Source organism: Gymnoscopelus microlampas (genome assembly GCF_963454915.1).
Source record: "Gymnoscopelus microlampas genome assembly, chromosome: 14".
In the NCBI taxonomy this organism is placed as follows: domain Eukaryota; kingdom Metazoa; phylum Chordata; class Actinopteri; order Myctophiformes; family Myctophidae; genus Gymnoscopelus; species Gymnoscopelus microlampas.
In genome coordinates, this window is record NC_139951.1 from 28,698,675 (window position 1) to 28,710,189 (window position 11,515).

The following is an 11,515-nucleotide window of genomic DNA, read 5'->3' on the forward strand; positions in this document are numbered from 1 at the left end:
CCACTTCAGGGTGGTAAGGTTATGCGAGAGAAACAAGCAATCCGGTCTATGAATTTACCTCCGGTCAATGAATTTGCCTCCGCTCATGCTCGCTCACAGTCGCTGACAATAACTGGACATGGCAACACTGACCCTAAATGGCCGCCAGGTGCAGCGAGAGAAACAAGCATCCAGGTCTATGAAAACAGGCTACACTCTTGCTAATCCACAGTCGCAGATAATAAGCGCATCGCTTATAATAAACGGACATGGCAACATTACCACTACTCGACGACGACGTCGCACTTCCCCCGGTTGCCTTTCAACAAACACAAAGCCGGGATAGACGGGAGGGGGCGCACAGCGCCCCGAACCTCTAGTAGAATACAAATGCAGAAACTCAATAGTCCACCTCCCATAAATCAGAACTAACTAATAGTTCCCATGGACCCAGAACCGTGTCCCCACCCAACAGTCATCTGCAAACTTCTGGTCTGGAATAAAAGGCCAACATCAGAGCACCAGACCCACAACTGGCCCAACACAGACACACAGAGGGTGATATGAAGCACCTGTTGTCAGACAACTAGTATTAACCATTATTATCATTATATTATTACAGACACATGTAGAGAGGGTCCGTTTGCATGTTGGCTGGTGTGATTGGCAAACTGGAGTTCTATTCGCCTTCCAGAGCGAGGGGGGAATAGCTGCTGTCCAAGCACTGGGCATTTGTGGCCATGCCTGACACCTCCCTGTAATTAGACAGAGTTCGGGCTGCCAAGGTTCCATGTTGCTGACACCACACACGCAAGCACACACGCACAAGCACTCACACAAGCACTCACACAAGCATACACACGCACACATGCACACACACACACGCACACGCACACGCACACGCACACGCACACACACACACCTTTCCGTCAGCCCTGCCAGTGTGTTTCACTCCCTGCTGCCATTTCTTCACACATCTCCCCATCTGGTCCTGCAACCCTTCTGTAGGACAGGCGGGTGTGCCTTTCACAACAGACGACAGGGGGAGTACAACATCTCCTGTGTTGGAGAGCTGTCAATAGTTTGTCGGCGAGACATATGGAAGGGTCATCTATTCAGATAAACGCTTTAAAATCTCAACTTTCACTGACCTATGAATTTGAATTCAACCGCATGGTGAGAATTATGCATCCTGGCGCCTTACGCTGTTGATCTTAATACTTTGCTGTGTAACCGCTCCAGATAGGTTTCACTTCAAAGCATGACAGCACAAAGCAAGGGATGGCATTTGTCCCAAATGTGGGGAATTCTACCAATTTCACAGTGCTAATAGATTCACATACATTTTGTTTGGAAAACAAACGAGACAAAAGATTTGAAATCCTAATTTAAAAATGGAACTTTCATTAACTTGGCAGCGGAAAAGAAAAAAAATAATCTTCCACTTCACAGAGAACAGTTTTTCACCTCCTTAGCGCCAAAGTGATTAAATTCATTAAAAAATCCCTTCAAGTAATTGCAGCTCATCTACGGCAGAGTAAATATTCAATTAATAGCGACATTTTAATAACTGCGATTCCTTCAATCCCACATGCATAACCTTGATGTATGTCTCCCCTTCATTAATTAACCCATTGATACCTGGAACGCATCTGTGTCACTTTAGATGTCTTTGGCTATTCAAAAATAGCAGATATACAAGCTCATAGCGCAGCACCGAGTGCCGCGCTACGAGCTTGTAGCTCTGCTATTAGGATTTAGAAAATGTTTAGAAGCGGCCTCAGGTCTTAATGGGTTAATATTCCTATTCAGAGGTCAATTTAATTTCCTTTTAACTATTCATTAGCCTGCCTGCTGTAGAGAGGACAGCAGAGAAACCCATTAAAAGGACAGTTCATCTCTCTCTCTCCACCTCTCTCCCTCGGCGTCTTCCCTCGCTCCCACTCACTCTCCTTTCAGTCATTCCTTCTCCTTCTCCAGTCAATCGCAGCCTAGCTGACTGACCAGGCAGGGAGAGGGTAATCTTTTTCCTCTCTCCTCTGCTGACAAGACAACAGAGTGTGCTTAGGTTTTCCGTGTTAAGGTGGCTGGTGGGCGAGGGCTTGAGCCAAGCTTGCGCCCGCTGCGCGCAGAGAAAAAAGGAAGCTCTTTACCGGGTCTCTGTTGTTGCGTGTTTGGCCAAGGCTGACTGGCTGCCAAACAGCCAGAGACAGAGTGCGGATGAATCAGCACTGACAAGGTGAAGCCAGCATCGTGTTCAGTGCCTGACAGCTCGGGCGCTTAGAGAGATGGAGACACAACAGATTACATTTAGGCTGCTGCTATGCTGCAGGGAGAGGAGGGTGAGAGAGAGAGAGAGAGAGAGAGGGGGGAGAGAAAGAGGGAGAGATTGAGAGAGAGAGAGAGAGAGAAAGAGAAAGAAAGAGTACAAAATAGCTTTCGGACACTGAAAACTTTCTTCCGTGATGAATGAGAAAGTTGCACACTTGGGTTGGTTTGGACGTTGTCCAAAAACCGGGCCGTTCTTAATCCTGCCAAAATGTACCACGGAGAAGCAAACAAACAATGCAGAACAAGTGTGTTTTGTGTTTGTTCGTGTGTGTGCACTCAGAAAAACTTGTTTAAGCTACAACTCAATACAGAAAAGTATCTCCATCTCCGTCTCTCTCTCCCCGTTTCTCGTCCTCTCTCCTTCCTCCCTCCGCTCTGATCCATCCTAATAACAGCGCTCTTTATCGTGGTGTATTTTCTGCAGTGGCATCCGTCGTGATCCTGTTGGCACTGACATTGCCACTGGCTAACCCTGTACCCACCACTGGCAATGTAAACATAACCTAATCAGAACTCTAATCTCAACGTGAAATCGTGCACTCAATGAAAGGGGCCCATCTGTGAGGGTATAGCAATTAGCTGCTGTCATATGGCACAGCGCGAGGTGATTTTTGTTCATATTATCCATGGTAAACCTACCGTACAGAGTAGAGCCCAGGCGGGGGGAGTGTAGCACCCAGGATCACTTAGATAATTGGCACCGGGTGAAAAAGGGTTACAAAATCGTGGGATAAAAAATGTATATATAAAAAAAAAGAATAGAGCCCAGGATAATAAATATGGTTGTTTTTATCCACGATAAGGATGCAATGGGATGTTTGTTGCTGCCTTAAGCTGTGTTGCACTGTACAGTACATATCGCAGGCAGTCAGAACTGCAAGTGCTGTTTTAAATGGGTGAATTGTTTTGCATTTTATCTTCTGAAAAGTGCCCGCCCCAGACAAATAGCCTACTTTGTCTGCCAACAGAAACAGTGGTTGGTCGCATCGATCAGGGAAACAGAGCAAAAGACGCTTACCAAACTGAACAATAGGATGAATAAAACACACGGGCCCGCACACCCACCCACGCACGCACACACACACAAGCACACACACACAATTGCGACCCCACTATGTGAGGTTGCCCCCCTTAGCACCAGCGGTACAAGCAACAAAAACTAAAAAGCAATCAACAAAGCGGCAGCATCCATCATGTAGAAAGAGAGAATTGTTTGTGTATGCGTGTGAGGTGTGTGTGTGTGTGTGTGTGTGTGTGTGTGTGTGTGTGTGTGTGTGTGTGTGTGTGTGTGTGTGTGTGTGTGTGTGTGTGTGTGTGTGTGTGTGTGTGCGTGCACGGATGTGTGCACTGCACAGACACACTACGTGCGTGTGTGTGTGTGTGTGTGTGTGTGTGACCTTACCTTCCGTCCTCCTGTGTTCAGCTTAATGGGTGTGAGGAAGGGATCAAAGATCATGTGGCTGGTCTCGATGTTGACAGGAGACTGTCTCTTCCCCACAGAGCACAGGTTCCAGGCCGAGTTTACCAGACCCCAGAACGATGGCACTGGAACAACAAACACAAGCACAAAAAGGTGTACAAAAGAGGTTAGCATCTGCACTAAAGAGATAGGGGAGTGCATTCTTTTGGAGGGGGTTATATGGAGTGATGGAGCGGGTTCGAGTGTGAATTTGTATTCCAAATACATTACCGAGCCATTATTCGTTCCCACTCTGCAGTGGGTATAAATGAATCTACAGTAGTTGCTGTTCTTAAAGAAAGGAATTCAATAAACACTGTCATGGTCTAATAGGCTCATCATCCAATGTAAATGCATGGTTTTGATTTGGAATTGATTCCGTACCCATATTTAAAAACAAGTAGAAAAAAATGTACATGAGGTTTACACCATTTACACATATAATTTAGCAAACACGGAATGAGCTCCAACCAACTATTGATTAATAAATGTTGAGAAAACAAAAGTATGAATCTCAACTACAGTATCTTAATCCATTAAGACCGGGAACGCATCTGTGTGTAATTTTTAGATGTCTTTGGCTATTCAAAAATAGCAGATATACAAGCTCATAGCGCGGCACCGAGTGCCGCGCTATGAGCTTGTAGATCTGCTATTTTTTAAAAATCGTGAAAATTTGTGGCAAATTTTTGGATTATATATTTTTTAAAGCGAACATTTGTAAAATATTTAGTTCCAGGAACACCCAGAAGCAAAGATTTGAGTTACAAATGTCCGCCAAAAAAAAATGCACAACTTTTCATGATTTTTCAAAAGTAGCAGATCTACAAGCTTGCTATTCTTTCATTCACTGCCAGACTTATTGCTGGCCGCGTTTGCCCACTGCCAGAGATTTTTCATTGAAAAAAAAAAAGTACTCAGGAGCTGAAATACAGAATTTTTAAGCTTTAAGTTAACAAGGAAGTGGATGGGAGTCTTTTCCTTCGAAAAATCATATCTCCTTGGTCTTTGGGTCAAAAACAATTTTTTTTTTTTTTTTTTTTTTTTGAAAAATTAATAATTACGTTTTTTACGTCTGTGGCAGGTTTGGTAAACGAGAATAATTACGTTTATTACGTCAGTGGCAGTGAATGAGTTATTAGCCCAACGAAATCTAAAAATGACACACAGATGCGTTCCCGGTCTTAAAGAGTTAAATATACGTAGCCAAGATAGGACAACCCATCGGGTTCTGGCACAAGCAGCAAAATGACCATGAGACTGTCTGATGCAAACTAATCAGCAGTGACATTCAACATTTCAGTCTAACCAAATACAATTTGGGCATTTAGCAGATGCTGTCATCCAGAGCCATTTACAAGTGCAAGATCACAGTAAATGGCATGAACCCTAATCAACGAACTACAAGCCAAGGTAAATGATCAAGACAGGGGTCTCCAACTTTTTTTTATATTTTCGCGGCCCACTGTTGAAGTTACGGCGGTGCGACGGGGCATTAGTGGGGGGATATCTGTAGTGTCCAGTGCCACTGATTGCATTTGGAGAGCATGTACCAGGATGTATTATATAATTATTGATTAAATGCACACAGCTGTTGGATGATTATGAACAGGACACAAGTAAAGACAGTAAAAGGCAGTCCTGTCTCCGTGTGTTTTTATGTTAAAGAATCTGGATATCAAATATCGTCAATTGAAATAACCTATTTAAATATGTAGCATTTTACTCTCTTTGTTTACACAATGGGCATATTTTATATTGTTGCCCTGTTACAGTATCTTACGTTTCCCTTTGTTTCCTCTCTATTCTTTTGACTATATAGCCACACCAGCTGGTACAAGGAACGTCTCAGTCTCTCCCAAAAAACCCTGCTAATGAAACAGTTCCAAGTTTGGCTTTAAATGCAAAACCGCATTCAGTTGCCATTCTACCCAGACCGATTGAGTTCATTGAGCATGTTGAATATGTCACACAGTTAAGCGGGTTTCGTGACCCATTCCTTGTCGCCGTCAATGAAATGTGCTGCCAGCTGAAAGAAATCTGTGCGGTTCACATAGCTCAAACACTGGCCAGCGATATTCCACCCTGGATAGCCATCTGACTTTCAGTGTTAAAGAGAATGCGCACGTATCCTCTTGTATCCTGCTCATACGAGTTGAGGACGTGTGTAATCCATGGTCCATGAATATGTATGACTCCCATCGCGCTGAGTGAAGACTTGGAAATTATGATGAATCCAGCCATTATTTGGTCATTGTAGAGCAGTACGTGGTTCTCAAACCTTTTCATGTCAAGGACCCCCAAATTAACACTTATTAGCCCGCGGACCCCCATTTGAAAAGATTTTTACGGCTCTATAGCAGTGATTCTCAACCATTTTAATATCAAGGACCCCCAGTTTGACATGCATTAGGCTACGGACGTCCATTTAATGGCATTTCTATCTCTGGGACCCCAATTTATATTGTAAAATCTATGTTAATGTGACTCTGAGAGTGTACGAATGGAACCAAATGGACCCGTTAGGGTCCATTTGGTTCCATTCGTACACTCTCAGAGTTACAGACCCATAAGGGTCCATTCCTAACTATCCATCATTTAGCTGGGGACCCCCTGGAACTCCCTCAAGGACCCCTGGGGGTCCCCGGACCCCACTTTGAGAACCACTGTTGAAGAATACCAGTCATATTGTAATATGATTCTAACGGTGATTCTGAGAAGGAAGGGCCTTATAGATCACTGTGCCAAAAAACATGGCTTCCCCTTCCGCTTCCGTTCTATCTCCTTCTCTAAAACCCCTATAACTCCGAAACTTTTTACGTTGGGGAAAACGACTCATTTTGTATGCGCGATCGCTGCGCCATTGTGACCCGCGTGAAAGATGTTATCGTTCCAGGCGTTAGCCAGGACCATCGTGCAAAATGCACGCATGCTTTGTTTCACATGGATTGCTCGTCTTGGAGTCTACAGCTTAAACAGCGCCGCGCAGCTCAACGGTGAGATTTCTGGCACCGAACGTAATCTGTTTAACACATTTGGTGCCAGAATGTTATAATATTTTTATATTATAACATTCTGGCACCGAATGTGTTAAATATTTGCCTAGTATAACTAACTAGCATCTAGCAAAATTGAGAAAGAGGAGTGAAAGAGAACAGACAGACAATATTCCATCACATTAGTACAGTATAATCAGCCCACACTTGACAGGAAGGACCTGATGACACCGAGTGTGAATGTCAGTACTGTGGGAATGATAGGCATCTCAGACAGGCGTATTATTATGTAAGACTTGGCTAACAGAGGACAAAATTAATTTCTTGCTCGGGGTTGGGAAGCGTGCCATATCACTCTCTCCACTCCAGCAGAGAGTAACAGGCAGTGCATGCCGCTACAATATCGGTTCTTATGGCCTAAAGCAGCCTTTTTTTTCTCCGACAGGAACTTGATATTACGTATTGATGAGTCACTGGAACTGTGCCAAGTTAATTCTATCTTAACCCATTAAAACATGAAGCCGATTCTACAAATGTCTTCTAAATCTTAACAGTTAAAAAAAAAAAAACTATGTTGCTATATCAGTGGTTCTCAAACTTTTTCATGTCAAGGACCCCCAAAATGTATATGTATTTGGCCACGGACCCCCATCTCAAAATATATGTTGTTCCGGGGACCCCCAGAAGCGAAGATTTGAGTTAAAAATGTTCGCTTTAGAAATATACATATTCAAAGATTTGCACACATTTTCTTGATCTTTCAAAAAATAGCAGATCTACAAGCTCATAGCGCGGCACACGGTGCTGCACTATGAGCTTGTATATCTGCTATTTTTGAATAGCCAAAGTGTAAAATAATGCTTTTTATCTGAAATCTAAAAATGACACAGATGCGTGTCCAGGTCTTAAACGGTTAAGAGATTTCCAACCGGCTTGGAGGAAATATGAAAATATGTAAATTTGTGATGGATCATGAAGGAGACAGTAGAGAAAATGAGTTCACGGCGAAAGATATTATGACTATTCCTGCTAGAGGAGTTGTTTGCATTACAATGCCAGGATAAAGCTGTACAGTACTGTACAGACAAAAGAAAAAAGGTACAAATACATTTTAATAAATAAAAGAACTGCACTACAAAAGTGCAAACTGTACAAAAACAGAGGAAACACTATCAAGATGAAATACTAGATTAAATATTTCTGTATTTTTGTGCCTGGGCACTTACACTCACAAGCGTGAGGAAAAACACATCAAAATGAAACACTAAGATTAAATTATGGTGACTTTAAACAACAGCAAGATTCAAACTAATTAGAAATAAATATCTAATTTACAATTAACATTCTAGCAAGTGATTGTTGATAGAACATTCCTTTCATTAAATTTGCTAGTTAAAAGTTTTTGTTTACTAGAGGGACCGCAACTGAAAGGGTTTGTTTGGTTAGTTGTATATTTCTGAATAATAACAGCTAATTAGCGCTGCCCTAATTTCCTCCTCTCTGGATGTGGTTACATAACCATGAAGTCCAATTAATCCGTTGCAGATAGTCTGGAAGAGGTGAGGATTGGGGGAGGGGCACATGTCTAGCTCGCCTAGATATATTCAGAGAGAGAGAGAGAGAGCGATGCTGAATGTGAATACAATACGAAGAAGACCACACCGAAGCCGTCATCATATTCCAGATGGGAGTAACGCGTCTCGGGAGGACGAACAATGTTTTTTTGTAGTGAAGGACAAGCTGCAGGCCGACAGGCAGCCTTGTATTTGTACTTAAAGCTTGCACCGTTGTTGTATGTCTGACAAAGCGTGTCAGACTAGCGTGAGAGCCGTGTAAAGAACATGTTCTCACACTCCCCGACCAGCCACACTATGGTACAGTATCACATCTCACTAAAAAGTCAGCCAGGACATCCTGTTCATTTCAAAAAGCCAGTATAACCTGGCTTTCCGCAAATTACTCCATCCAACAAAAAACCCTGCCTGGCAAATAAAGACAAAAAAAAAAGAAACTAAAATGCATTAGAGATGTGTCGAGTCATCACTTGTTAAAGGTAAGCCTAGCATTGAACGGGCGGTAATTTCTTTCAGGATAGAACCTCCCGGAAAAGGTACAGTAGTACAGTTAGTATGTATCGAAAAAGATAGATGGAGGGATGTGGAGAGAGGGAGAGAGAGAGAGAGAGGGAATGAGTATTGCAGAGAGAATGAGAGTTGGAAAATCAGGGGAGGGAGGCGAGGGAGAAGGCTGAGAGAAAGCGAGAGATGGAGAGAATAGCAGCTGTCCTGCTGATGCCAGATCCTTCAAGGAAACAGGCAGGAAATCCATGACCGGAATGGGAATTGGAGTGTGGAGGGATCGATCCATTAACCCTTTAAGACCGGGAACGCATCTGTGTGTCATTTTTAGTTTAGTTGGGCTATTCAAAAATAGCAAATATACAAGCTCATAGCGCGGCACCGAGTGCCGCACTATGAGCTTGTACATCTGCTATTTTTGCAAAATCTAGAAAAGTTGTGCAAATATTTTCTTTTTTTTCTTCTTTTTTTTGGCAGACATTTGTAACTCAAATCTTTGCTTCCGGGGGCTCCTGGAACTAAATATTTTACAAATGTTTGCTTTAAAAAACATATGATCCAAGATTTTGCCAAAAATGTCCGCGATTTCTCAAAGATCTACAAGCTCATAGCACGGCACTCGGTGCCGCGCTATGAGCTTGTATATCTGCTATTTTTGAATAGCCCAAAGATATCTAAAAATGACACACAAGATCCGTTCCCGGTCTGAATGGGTTAAGCCCAGGCCCTTGTCGTAAACGTACACATAATTATTAGCCGTTGATAGATTTGTGAATGTGACTGCGGTGGCGGGGGACATCATTCACCGGCTGACAGAGGCACAACCAACCTCTGTCAATAATCTACAGAGTCCCTTCCTATATAGTGGCGACCCCCCCCTCCCACCTCCCCCCCATATATCACTTAGTCCACTGGGCGAGCATTAGAGACACTTTCATTTCTTATTGTCACGCTGTAAAAACTGGACAGGGATGTATGGCGTGGCCTTTTGGAGATGGCGGCGGCCATACCGGGAGGTGTTATGTATGAGTGAGAAGGACAATGGAATGGGGGTGGGCTCTTGTTTCATACTGAATTATTCTCCTTACCACTCAAAAAGGATCTTGATGGTAGGAATTGCTCATGGTGGAATGAACAATGGAGCCAACGACCTACCACTCTCCGCCCACACAAGACCGACAGAAACACACAGATACACAGCTGTTTTTGTAACGTAATTTAAACCACTTAATGATTCTAAAACGACTATCTTTTGGAATACAAACCGTCTTCAACATTCAAAGTGTGTTAATATGAAGAAAAAAAAAAGAAGTTATTTTGCTCTTTTCTACTGTTTCTCAGCGGGCGAGTTGATGCCCCCTTCTCCAGCCACAGTCACATTTACCCGCATTTGCCAGGTCTGCCCCGAGTGCTGGTTCTCTGCGAGTAGCCAACACAAAACAGTTATTAATCATCTTCCTCCTTTAATATCCTTCAAACGCTCCAGCCACTTCTCCGCCCCAGATTTTCAGCCCTCTCGTTCTCCTCCCGTCTCTCTTGCATCTCTCTCTCTCTCTCTCTCTCTCTCTCTCTCTCTCTCTCTCTCTCTCTCTCTCTCTCTCTCTCTCTCTCTCTCTCTCTCTCTCTCTCTCTCTCTCTCTCTCTCTCTCTCTCTCTCTCTCTCTCTCTCTCTCTCTCTCTCTCTCTCTCTCTCTCTCTCTCTCTCTCTCTCTTTCAGCCCTCTCGTTCTCCTCCCGTCTCTCTCTCTCTCTCTCTCTCTCTCTCTCTCTCTCTCTCTCTCTCTCTCTCTCTCTCTCTCTCTCTCTCTCTCTCTCTCTCTCTCTCTCTCTCTCTCTCTCTCTCTCTCTCTCTCTCTCTCTCTCTCTCTCTCTCTCTCTCTCTCTATATCTCTCTCTCTCTCTCTCGTACATGTACAGTATCTCAAACAGCGGTTTTGTAGAATCCACTTGACACGGTTCCTCTGTGTGCACACGTGAAGTTTTGTTTCCACTCTAATTATGCGGAAGCGCTCGGAGTGTGAACTGGGTCATCCCTGTGGGCTTATTAAGGTTCAGGGTTGAGGTGTGGGTGAGGTTTGGAGGTCTAAAGAGACACACGCCGCACAATTAGGCTTCATTAATTACTTCCCCAAGCAAAGGTCTTGCGTTTAGCATGTGCGCTCGTGAATCCAACGGCTAGAAATACACATTTTCTTATTGTAGTGTGGTTGGCAGTGAAATCACAAAATTCACACTAGGCCAGTGGTGGAAAAAGTACTCAAATTCTTTACTTAAGTAAAAGTACCAATACTGCAATATAAAAATACTCTGTTACAAGTAAAAGTTCAAAAGTATTGGCATCAAAATGTACTTAAAGTACCAAAAGTAAACATACTAAATATTTGAAAATAGCCGATCTACAAGCTCACAACGCGTCGCGATGCGACGCGTTGTGAGCTTGTAGATCTGCTATTTTCAAATAGCCTAGGTATAAAATAGGGTTAAAGTGGTTAATGTATGTTTCATTATATCATAGTTTAGATCTGAAAAGTAACTAGTAACTAAAGTTGTCAAATAATTGTAGTGGAGTAAAAGTACAATATTTGCCTCTGAGATGTAGTGGAGTAGAAGTAAAAGTATTGGAAATTGGAAATACTCAAGTAAAGTACAAATACCTCAAAATTGTACTTAAGT

At 43.1% G+C, this 11,515-nt stretch overlaps 1 protein-coding gene across 1 annotated transcript in view; it reads right to left on the reverse strand.

The window, feature by feature from the left end:
- ca10a (carbonic anhydrase Xa) overlaps positions 1 to 11,515 on the reverse strand; it is a 230,465-nt gene that overhangs the window by 125,584 nt on the left and 93,366 nt on the right. Inside the window, exon 3 of the mRNA XM_084078985.1 lies at positions 3,713 to 3,855. Within this exon, the coding sequence (XP_083935111.1) occupies positions 3,713 to 3,855 (143 nt within the window). The remainder of the gene's footprint in view (positions 1 to 3,712; positions 3,856 to 11,515) is intronic.